Source organism: Rhizopus delemar, genomic scaffold (assembly GCF_000149305.1).
Source record: "Rhizopus delemar RA 99-880 supercont3.6 genomic scaffold, whole genome shotgun sequence".
NCBI classification, from domain to species: Eukaryota; Fungi; Mucoromycota; class Mucoromycetes; order Mucorales; family Rhizopodaceae; genus Rhizopus; species Rhizopus delemar.
In genome coordinates this window covers 636157-647101 of record NW_027137832.1, presented here as the reverse complement: position 1 = coordinate 647101, position 10945 = coordinate 636157, and the positions used below count along the sequence as shown (strand labels likewise).

The 10945-nt window shown below is 33.9% G+C and overlaps 6 protein-coding genes across 6 annotated transcripts; 4 read left to right on the top strand and 2 right to left on the bottom strand.

Annotated features, from left to right (window-relative positions):
• Nucleotides 1–243: 243 nt before the first annotated feature.
• On the bottom strand, nucleotides 244–1242 carry RO3G_08226 (uncharacterized protein; the record flags this gene model as incomplete). The annotated part of the gene is made up of 3 exons (XM_067662816.1): nucleotides 244–267; nucleotides 402–784; nucleotides 843–1242. The coding sequence occupies 3 exons, from the start codon at nucleotides 1240–1242 to the stop codon at nucleotides 244–246; spliced, it is 807 nt and encodes a 268-aa protein (XP_067518917.1).
• Nucleotides 1243–3222: 1980 nt separating this feature from the next.
• On the top strand, nucleotides 3223–4223 carry RO3G_08225 (uncharacterized protein; the record flags this gene model as incomplete). Its single annotated transcript, XM_067662815.1, has 5 exons — nucleotides 3223–3312; nucleotides 3363–3425; nucleotides 3476–3714; nucleotides 3766–3847; nucleotides 3903–4223. 5 exons carry the CDS (start codon nucleotides 3223–3225, stop codon nucleotides 4221–4223), a joined length of 795 nt encoding a protein of 264 aa, XP_067518916.1.
• A 422-nt stretch (nucleotides 4224–4645) lies between these two features.
• RO3G_08224 (60S ribosomal protein uL15) lies at nucleotides 4646–5005 on the top strand (the record flags this gene model as incomplete). Its single annotated transcript, XM_067662814.1, has 2 exons — nucleotides 4646–4825; nucleotides 4880–5005. 2 exons carry the CDS (start codon nucleotides 4646–4648, stop codon nucleotides 5003–5005), a joined length of 306 nt encoding a protein of 101 aa, XP_067518915.1.
• A 305-nt stretch (nucleotides 5006–5310) lies between these two features.
• Nucleotides 5311–5667, bottom strand: RO3G_08223 (histone H2B; the record flags this gene model as incomplete). Its single annotated transcript, XM_067662813.1, has 1 exon — nucleotides 5311–5667. The coding sequence occupies one exon, from the start codon at nucleotides 5665–5667 to the stop codon at nucleotides 5311–5313; it is 357 nt and encodes a 118-aa protein (XP_067518914.1).
• A 503-nt stretch (nucleotides 5668–6170) lies between these two features.
• RO3G_08222 (histone H2A) lies at nucleotides 6171–6566 on the top strand (the record flags this gene model as incomplete). The annotated part of the gene is made up of 1 exon (XM_067662812.1): nucleotides 6171–6566. The coding sequence occupies one exon, from the start codon at nucleotides 6171–6173 to the stop codon at nucleotides 6564–6566; it is 396 nt and encodes a 131-aa protein (XP_067518913.1).
• A 2785-nt stretch (nucleotides 6567–9351) lies between these two features.
• On the top strand, nucleotides 9352–9791 carry RO3G_08221 (uncharacterized protein; the record flags this gene model as incomplete). The annotated part of the gene is made up of 2 exons (XM_067662811.1): nucleotides 9352–9498; nucleotides 9540–9791. 2 exons carry the CDS (start codon nucleotides 9352–9354, stop codon nucleotides 9789–9791), a joined length of 399 nt encoding a protein of 132 aa, XP_067518912.1.
• Between the last annotated feature and the right edge of the window lie 1154 nt (nucleotides 9792–10945).

The window sequence follows — 10945 nt, the reverse complement described above, 5'->3', positions numbered from 1 at the left end:
AAACTCAAAAAGTTGGTTTTTGTTTTGAGTACCTTGAATAGCTTGGTCTATTATCAATCATACAATCAAATTGAAGTACTCTTTTGGATTTTTAAAACCCCGAGAGTGAACAGTCTATGGCTGCTACACATACAAATACTTGGAACTAGGGCATATTATTTAAATTAGTAAAGATTTTTAAGTTAAAAAAAGTGCAAATTAAAATGAGTGATGATGTATATAGGTTTGACTTTATTTTATGAATCAAAAATATGCAAATGACGACAGCTAAAATTATGAAAAATGCAGGAAACCTTCTATTGAGGCAACATGACTCTGTAATCATTGATCTTCATCCAATCCCGCGAAAAAGCGATCACTCTTCTTCTGAGAAAAACAATACCAATGAGTGTAAAGCTTACCATAAAAACCATGATGGACAAAAGAATAATGTTACCATACAATATGACGTTATCTAAACTTAATGTACTTTCGATCATGATCACCTTGGCTATAAATTCACCCAAAAGCAATATGGCCCATAAACCTGTCAGAACGTAAAAGTATCTTCGATAAATTCTGATATGCTCCCAGTTGAAATCAGTCGTAGGCATAGAATGCTCAAATCCTTCTCTGTCTATCCAAGTGGTCGGAGGTAAGTTGGCAAACGTTTGCTGACTGATTAAAAAGGCCAGCGGGCGGACAGTAAACCATCTTGTTTTTAAAGGAATCAGTGTGATAAGAAACAAGAAACCAATCACTGCTGTTATTGTCGAATCACGTAACAAGGACAATCGAGCATTCCCTACCATAATATAGATCAATATTTGGTTCCATCAAACACACCCTATTTTCATTTTTACCTGTAATAAGTGTCAATACAGCAGAAATAACATAAGCAAGAACAAAGACACAACCCAAGATATCAATTCTTCTTCTTCTGATAAAAGTATATATTGTGTGTAATAATGGTGGAATACCGGACAAGACGAGCGCAATCAGTATGCTTACCCATATCTTCAACACATAATAAATAGCAAGAGGAATACCAACATCAATCACAAGCATTGTAAGCATAGGTCTTGCATAGATGAAAAAAGTCTTTATCTTTTCCTTCCATGTACGTGGTGATTCAGACTTGTCAGTCACGGTTGCTGAGGAAGTACCATCTTGTGGATTGTTGATCAATGGCTCTGTAAATGTTTTGGGTACCTCTTCATGATTTTGAAGATTAATTGTGGTTAATTCAGGTGTTGCTCTCATTTTGATTCTGGTGTATACAAGAAAGAGAACAAAGCTTTTATGATCTCTTTTATATAATATGGCATATTGGGCATTCGGTGAATTATTGCCTTTTTTGGTACATTTTATCCGTGTAGTACTTGCCAAGCACAATCACTCATGCATAGTAAACTGAAGAAAGAGGATGAGGCTAAGTCTAATTTTGAGAGGGCTTAGCATTTGTTACAAATAAAGTAAATTTAATACACTTATATCATGTATGAAATAAGACTGTAACATATTTCATTTTTCAAAAATTATGCATTTGGTGCGTAAATTTAAATGGAAAATCCAACACTTGAATTTTTCCATAAAAGTATATTTCTTTTTTCTGCAAATCAACATTTCTGTTACTTGCGTTTGTATCTCACTACGCACTTTTTGTTACATAAAAAAACCACTCATTTTATCTTTTCAGATTCAAGGTATGGTATTCCATATTTCTTGATGAAAATGTTTAAAAGTAACAAGGGTAGGGAATAGTTAACAAATATTTGTAAAAAAAAAAAAAAAAAAAAAAAAAAAAAAAAAAAAAAAAAAAAGAAGCCTCTGTATGTGGAACATTTAAACCCTTTATTTTAGATAAAATCTCACCTTTATTAAGGTTGTTATGCTGAGATGCTAATAGGGTAATTACTCTCCACTGTCAAAAGCTCGATTTTGATAAGTCAATATTAGGATTTGTTATGATGAGATCCGACAGGTAAATACTTTAATTTTTTAATGAATATTTTCATTTTCTGAAGCGATAGGGCTCATCAATACTTGAAAAAAAAAATCATGAGTCCCATTGAGTCCTACGGGCCATATACTGCCAGTCTTTTTCAACTTGATTTCTTACATATCCCTCAGCACTATCACTAGTGCCTTCGAAGTTTGAATCATTTTATTGACTTTGGGTCATTCCGCAACAGATCAATGGATTAAATCAGTTTAAACAAACAAACTAAAGAAATCGAGTATTATTCATGCTATTACATAAATAAGTCAAAGCCTTGTTCAGTATAAATAAAAACAGAATATAAAAAGAAAGATTTATGAAAGAAAAGCCCATTTTGAATTAGCTACTTCTACAATAATTTTTTTTTTATAAACAACCCAGTTTCTTTATTTTGGCTTTAACAGCTTACTTTCACAACAAGATAAATTATATACTTTAATAACTTCAAAATAAAGCTTTAATTGTCATTCGAAACGGTGGTTCTCTTGGCCTTCTAATGTGGCTTCCTGAAAAGAAAGTGCCTCTGACTTAAAGCAAATATATGCAAATAAAATACCTGTTTGAAATATATAAAACTATGTAGATTTCTTTTTGCCATACACATGTCTATTTGCATACTATTGTCATTGAAAAAAGAAGACAGCTAGCTATGGTAATTTATGATAAAAACATTCTTCTTGAAGTCCATGTAACTGTATATTCTACCTATCAAGTCTGGCTTCTTTTATTGTTAAAAGGGATCATTTTAATGAGAACAGTGTATTCAATCTATCTATGAAAATGTGAATTTCTGCTACTAAACCACAGCTTAAGATTTTATTTTAATATACAAATCGCCCTACAGCGAAAATCAGTTTTATTTTATTCTTACCTAGGAAAAAGACGCTTTATTAGCAATTTCATAACTGACATCTCAACATCTTTTTTTTTATGTAAAGTGTTACAGGATATTAACTAAAAATTAAGAATCCATTCTCTCCGATTTAATGAGCTTGTTTAATTACAAGTCATATAGCAAAATAAACAACATGTTTTTATTATCGAAATCAAAGAAACCAGTTTTTTTATTATAATCATGGAATTAACCTTTACTGTTTGGTTTTGTTAGCCAAGAAGATGTAATAGAACAGCTGTAAAATAAAGTAATGATAAAGAAGAAAAGGTGTTAGTAAGCTGAATTCAAATAAAACATATTACTCTTTTTTCTTCTTGTTTCTTCTTATTATCTTATTTTATATAAAATGAATTATTATCAATCTCTCTTTGATGTGAAGGACAAGGTTGTTCTTATCACTGGTGGTTCTCGTGGTATTGGTGAAATGATCGCTACTGTAAATCTACTTCTAATGATTTTATAACATATAACTGAACTTATTGATAGGGTTTTGTTCAAGGAGGCTCTAAGGTTTATATTAGCAGCCGTACAACAAAGGCATGCGATGAAGTAAGAAAATAAAAAAAAAAGAAAGAGAGAAAGACTAATTCTCTCTGTAGGTTGCTGCTAAATTAACTGCTTTAGGACCTGGAAAATGTATTGCTTTGCCAGCCGATTTACAAAGTGTAGGAGAGGTGAATAGATTAGTTGTTGAATTAAGTAAGCATGAAGACCATCTGGATATACTTATCAATAATGCTGGTGCTTCATGGGGTGCTCCTCTTGATAAATATCCTGATGCTGCTTTCCAAAAGGTTTTGAACCTTAATCTTGTTCGTATTTTTACATTAACACAAGCGTAAGACAAAAAAAAATGAAACCAGTATAGTTTTTAAGTACATATATGTAGTTGTCTTCCTCTTTTGAAAGCTAAAGCTAGCAAGGAGACACCTTCTCGTGTTATCAATATTGGTTCTGTTCATGGTATCGTTGTAAGTTGAGGTCACTTAACTTTATTCACGTTTTTTTTTCTAACAAAAACAATAGACACCCGGAGTAGAGACTTATGCTTACTCATCCTCTAAAGCAGCTCTTCATCATTTGACTCGCCACTTATCTCGTAATCTTGGCCATGAACACGTTCTTGTCAATGCTATCGCTCCTGGTTCTTTCCGTTCTAAAATGATGCAATGGTCTCTTGAAAATCATGGTGATGAAATTGTTAAAGGCATACCTGTGGGTCGCCTAGGATCTGTAGAAGATATTGCTGGTACTTGTATCTACCTCTCTTCACGTGCAGGTCAATATACAGTAGGTGCTGTTATTGTGGTTGATGGCGGTGCTGTACCAAATTCTTCCAAATTTTAAAGCAATAAACTCCGCTACTGTTCGATCCGGAATTTAATTTATTTCTCTTTCCAACTAAGCTTGATCTCCCTCCATACACACACAGACAGTTTCAGTGTCAATATTTGTGTGAATATCTGATGAATTATTTTTCCCCTTCTCTATTCAGTAAAGCATTTTAAGCCATGGTAAAAATAAGAAACCATACTATCATCCATCCATCCATCTTACAATATGTATCATCGATAGCCTACTAGACTTCACCACAACAGAAAGAAGCGTGGACACGTTTCCGCCGGTCACGGTCGTATCGGTAAGAAAAAGACAACATACTATGAATGGAGAATACCGATGAAACTAAATTTAAATAAAATATAGGTAAGCACAGAAAGCATCCTGGTGGTCGTGGTCTTGCTGGTGGTCAACACCACCACCGTATTAACATGGACAAGTACCACCCTGGTTACTTTGGTAAGGTCGGTATGCGTCACTTCCACTTGAAGAAGAACCCTTACTGGCGTCCTGTTGTCAACCTTGACAAGATCTGGACTCTTGCTGGTGAAGGTACTCGTGAACAATACAAGAACACAGAAAAGGTTCCCGTTATTGATGCTCTTCAAAATGTAAATTCATCTTGTTGACAATGATGTATGATTTCTAACTTTTTGATCACATAGGGTTATGCTAAGGTTTTAGCCAAGGGTACCATCTCTCAACCTGTCATTGTTCGTACTCGTTTCGTTTCTGCTCTCGCCGAAAAGAAAATCAAGGCTGCTGGTGGTGTTGTTGAACTCATTGCTTAATTTTTGTACTTATGCAATAAATATTATTTCACATTGGCATTCATTTTTGCTTTAAAACAAATTATAAAGAATCGTTTACATTTTCAATATCACTTTATAAACATGCATTGTTTTTTTGTTGTAAAAAGATATATGAATACTTCTTTTATTTTTTTAATTGAAAGAAATGCAAATTTGTAGGAGACGAATCTACTGGTCATATATTATGGGGAAAATCGAATCATTTTCTTATTCTCTTTTTCTGTTGTTGAATGTTGTTTATGGGGGGTAAATAATAAAAAAAGAGGAAAGGAGTTTTTTTTTTCTTATTTGGAACTGGTGTACTTGGTGACGGCCTTGGTACCTTCAGAAACGGCGTGCTTGGCGAGTTCACCAGGGAGAATAAGACGAACAGCGGTTTGGATTTCACGAGAAGAGATGGTGGAACGCTTGTTGTAGGCAGCCAACTTGGAGGCTTCAGAGGCGATACGTTCAAAGATATCATTGACAAAGGAGTTCAAGATGGACATGGCCTTGTTGGAGATACCAGTATCGGGGTGAACTTGCTTCAAGACCTTGTAGATATAAGAGGAGTAGGTTTCACGACGAGAGACTCTCTTCTTCTTGTCGCCAGTCTTGGCAACAGCCTTCTTGGTTTCCTTAGTAGCAGTTTCAGCAGCCATTATTAATAATTGAAATAAAGTTAAAGAAGAAGAAGAAAAAAAAAAGTCGGCTGGGTTTTATATATTGTTTTACAGGTAGATTTTTTTTGCTTAAAAAACCTTCAAAAAAAATTCTTATTTTTTTAGCAAAAAAAATAATAATAAAAAAAAAGTAAAAAAAATTGAAAAATGAAGATGAAGAAAGATACTTTCATGTAATTTGAAATATGAATAATGGAGAATGATAATGCAATAAATTACATTCTCTTTCAAACCTCTTTCTTGGATTTATTTACGCGCTTTTCTGCTTTTTTTTTTTACTTTATTTTTTTTTCGTGTTCCATTTTTTATTTTTTTGTAAATTCCTTTTTTTTTTTTTTTTTTTTCCACAGATTTTTTCAAGAAAAAAAAAATCAGTGACGACTTTTTTCAGAAAAAATTGTCTACTTCAAATATATAAACACACTTCTTTCTTTTTTCTTGTCCTTTTTTCCTTCCTTTAACTAAATCTAAATATATTAACAATGTCTGGTGGTAAATCTGGTGGAAAATCTGCAGCTGGTGCCAAGTCTCAAACCCGTTCTTCTAAGGCCGGTCTTCAATTCCCTGTCGGTCGTATTCACCGTCTTCTTCGTCGTGGTAACTATGCCCAACGTGTTGGTGCTGGTGCTCCCGTTTACCTCGCTGCCGTTCTCGAATATCTCGCTGCTGAAATCCTTGAATTGGCTGGTAACGCTGCTCGTGATAACAAGAAGTCTCGTATCATCCCTCGTCACCTTCAATTGGCCATCCGTAACGATGAAGAATTAAACAAGCTCCTTGGTCATGTCACTATTGCTCAAGGTGGTGTTCTTCCCAACATCCACGCCTCCTTGTTGCCTACCAAGACCAAGAAGGCTGGTGCTTCTCAAGAACTTTAAATTGCATAACTACAACTAAAACAACAATCTTGGAGCTCCTTTAATATATATACACATATATATTCACTTATTCATTCATGATTTGTATTCCTCTTTTCAAGCCCTTTTATTTACCTTCTAAATACCATTTTATTCCTTTATCATTAAAAGTGCTTTGTACAAACAAAATTTTTGACTTTATAATTGTTTCTAAACATGTCATATTTAGTATTAATTTGGAAGGAATAGCTATCGGAATTTAAAGTAAAACGCATTTGGGAATACTAACAGGATGTTCCTATTCCAATCCTTGTTACCTCAACTTACCACATCCTTGGTTCTCCTTTCAGGAATGTCGTATTTGTGTCTGATTCTATTGTAACCATACTTTAAATTAGCAAAATAATAACAATTATAAATTCAGAAGTTAGAATGAATAAGACTTCAAAAACGAAAGCCAAGAATTAAACACAAAAGAAAAAGACTACGCCTTAACCACTAGTCCGATTTACTATCTACAATCAAATCGACAATTCATCTTTTACTAAATCACAAAGTAAATCACATCAAACCCAATACAGACTATATCATTGGTCCGCTTCAATTTTAGTTGATTGATAGTCTTACATTAGAGCTTTCTGTAAGTGTTTCACCATTTATCCGATTTTTATGTATGCAGTGAATGGATCCAGCTTTTCTCAAAAGTACACATTAGGACTTTAACATTGCAAAACAAAGAGCATGCTGTCAATATCTTATAAAGAAAGCAAATTTTACCATCTCAAAGATTATAATGAATCAGTATAACACTTATCTATTTTTTGAGTTGGTTTAATCAACGCCATTTGATAAGTTTTTCCTTCTTATTTCACATGGATAATAAGCAATCTATATTCTTCCTCTTCCATTGTTTAATAACCTTGATATGTATTCGCCGTTGTTGCACATTTTAACGCACTACATATATTCTCTATAATTAAAATGTAACGCCATAGTCATAAGCAACATTATATCACTAAGCATCAGCAAGCTTACTTTTTGTAATAGCTTTTAGGATAAAAGATAACAAGCTAATTATGTAATTGCACCTTTGCCCTGGTTCCCTTAAGATTCGAATCGCTTTGTTGTTTTTAAAGTCTTTTACGAGTTTTATATTTACTCATCTATTTTTAATTAGACAGCGTAGTAGTTTTAATAAATGGTTAATACCAATATCCTTTTTGTACAAACCCATCTAATCCAAATATATTAGTTTTTTTATATCATTCTGCTTCTATTTACAACTTTAAACACAACTTACACCATTATTTTTGTGGACATACCTGCATAAGAACCGGCAACAACAGTCTATCAAGCTTTTTTGCACGATTAGGGTGACCAACAGCAATATAGCAGCTGATCTACTTTGCTTGTTTAGTCCACAACTTTATTGATTATTACAGAGCTCAGAATAACAGTCAGTAAGCAAAGACACGATTACAGTTTGTTCCTTCTATGTTGGTGATACAAGTATTAGTTAGACTTAAACCTCCACATAAAGTTCTGTATGGTTTGCTGTAGAACAATAACTGATTGTAGTTGACATCAGTAAACATAGGTTTTAATATTAGATCATACAATTACTTCCAAATAAGCATGTCATAGAAAAGAATGCATTGTATTAATGATAGCTCTTTGATAAAGAAAAAGAATCAAATAAATAACAAGAATTGTTCCTGTTGCCAGAAGTCCAACACAACATCAGGAATACTGCTAACCTTTTATATAATTGAAGTAACACGTAAAATGATATCAATTAAATCAACAAAGAATTTCCAGAGTAAGACGATGATTTAGGACAGGTTTACAGAAAAACAGATGAAATTCTTTTATAATCATAATTATTAATAACACTTGCTAAGTTTCTGAAGATTAGAGAAATGTTCACAATAGAAGATATCAATCCGCTCACTCAATGCCCGGCTTCAATTGGAATAACCTTTAACTTTAACTGAATTGAAGATTAGTCTTAAAAAGATCACATGGTATTCATTTATGTTTTTACCTTATACTTGGTTACTGCTACCATTATACAACAAAACTCAAAAGGATCAAGGTAGATGCTGTTCTTAAATGAAGCTTTTTATCTCATTCTGATAAGTTACAAGGCTTTACTAAATAATGATTCCGTTCGTTTATCTTTTTAAACTTGCAGTATGACTATGCAATTCAATAAAGCATACGTCTTTGTCTGAAATCACATAGGTCAGCCAGTTACATATCTGCTCATATCTCTGCGATCACCCATGACATTACTACAAAGCTCAATATAATATCCTCTATATAGCACTAGTTAATGCTATAGCTGTGAATACTCATTCCTCCTCTCTTCTCTGCTCTTGTTGTTTGTTCTTTCAAATTTCACTGTTCGTCTTCATAACTGAATATAATGATACAGTATTCCTAATTTGGGAACAAGATCATGTGTTACAACTCTGTCGCTCTGAATGAAAATCCTGTAACCATAACAATGGCACTTTTATGACATTGAAGAGGAATGCAAATGTTTGATATTTGATTCGTCAAGTTTTATTGAGATAATGTTGTTTGATCATCTTTTAATGACATTCTACGCTGCTTATTCCGTATACATCAATAAGCTTTACTATAGCGGCTCCACCCCCCAATGTTCGTTTTTACATTTTCTTCAATAACGTCTGTTAGAGTTATCCAGCCACACCGAAAAGCATACCATTAGAATCGTCATGAAAAGGAGCATCGTTTGATTATAAAATAAGCTTTAAAAATCAAAAAGGAATCAAAGGCGATGCCCGACCGAAATTCGACTCTGTCAATACTGTTAACATTAGTGACGATTTGGATAACAGATACATCCCTTCCTATGCTGGAGACGAAGAAATCCTCAAATTCGAATCTGAAACATTGTTTACGACTTGGTACAGTGAAGTCGCAAGTAAGCAGACAAACTGGGCTGTCCACTTAAGAAGAAAATAGCCTGCCAATATCAAGCTCACTGGTCAGCTTCTTGCTACACCTTTGGCATTTGAGTCTGTCTACTATTTCTATGATCATTATGGAAAGCCACAGAAAAGAAAGATAGATGAAGCTGCCAAGAAGAGGCAAAAAACCAAAGAATCTATCAAAGTTGGATGCACTGCAAGGCTCATCAAATACAATATGACTGATGGGTCTACTGAAGCAAACTACTGTATTAATATTCTTTTACGTCTAGAAGAATCTGTGTGAGCAGTTATAGTTTTCTTGTGTGGTGACTTTTAATTTTTTATAAGCTCAGATCATCACAACTACGACTACGATCACCATTGTGACTCAATTCCTTCATCCGATTTTTAAAAAAAAAAAGGTTTTGAAAAAATACAGCGGCTCCACCTTTTTGCAAATGGCTCAAATTCGCTTTTACGTCATTCCAAAAGTTCGTTTATGCTATCAATAAAGTTCATAATTTTGTTGATGGTCTAAATTGCCTAATGGCTCATCAAAGTGGTTCTTTATTAAAGCATTTGTGAAAATTCTCAACAGAGTGCTGAGCGATGTTATGAAGAGCCTTTCTACTGACGCTTTCACTAGCCTCACTGATTCTAGTCTTTAAATACTCGGCTTTCTGAAATACACTTCGTTTGACAGCCCATTTGAGGATTGACCAGAAATTTTCAATTGGATTCAGCTCAGAGGAATAAGGAGGGGAGATATATAGCTCTATAGATTCTAGCCTCAATCATATTTGTGATACCTTGCGAAATATGAATTGGTATGTTATTCATGATGATGTAGGAATTGTTCATTTCAGGAAATCTGTCCGTTTCATCTAGTGTTTTAGAAATAAATCCTATATAATGTCCAGTGACAGTTCCCTTATACATATTTTTCGCTGAAGGCTTCTTTCTTTTCCTGCCTCCATCAATTTTCGCTTTTTTAGGTTTTAGGGGTTCTCTGATTTTAATTGCAATAATGTCGTTTGCTGTTATAGTCACTAGAATAGTATGCGTGATAGCACGGGTAGTAGGTGTTTCGACTGTTGCTGACGTACCTCTGATTGAGCGGGCACAGGGACTTCTCATATTGATGTTGAAACCAGCTTCGTCCACGAAGACACAGTTTTGTAGACAATTCATATCCGTAGTTTCTACCCATTTCTTTATCCAACTGTGGCGCTTTTCGAGATCATCAGGGCTGTTTCTTGCCAAAGGCTGCAAGGTCGCTCTCTGTACGGTCAGATTACATTCATTGAGAATGAAATTTCCAACAGAGATTTCTTTCAAACTGAAATTCTCAAATGCTTCCGTTAAGTTTTTCACTGCATCATACCTTGTTGTTTGGATGTATTTATCAAAGAAATCAAGATGTTCTTTGTGTTCCTCCTGAAGTTGCGAGGGCTTTCG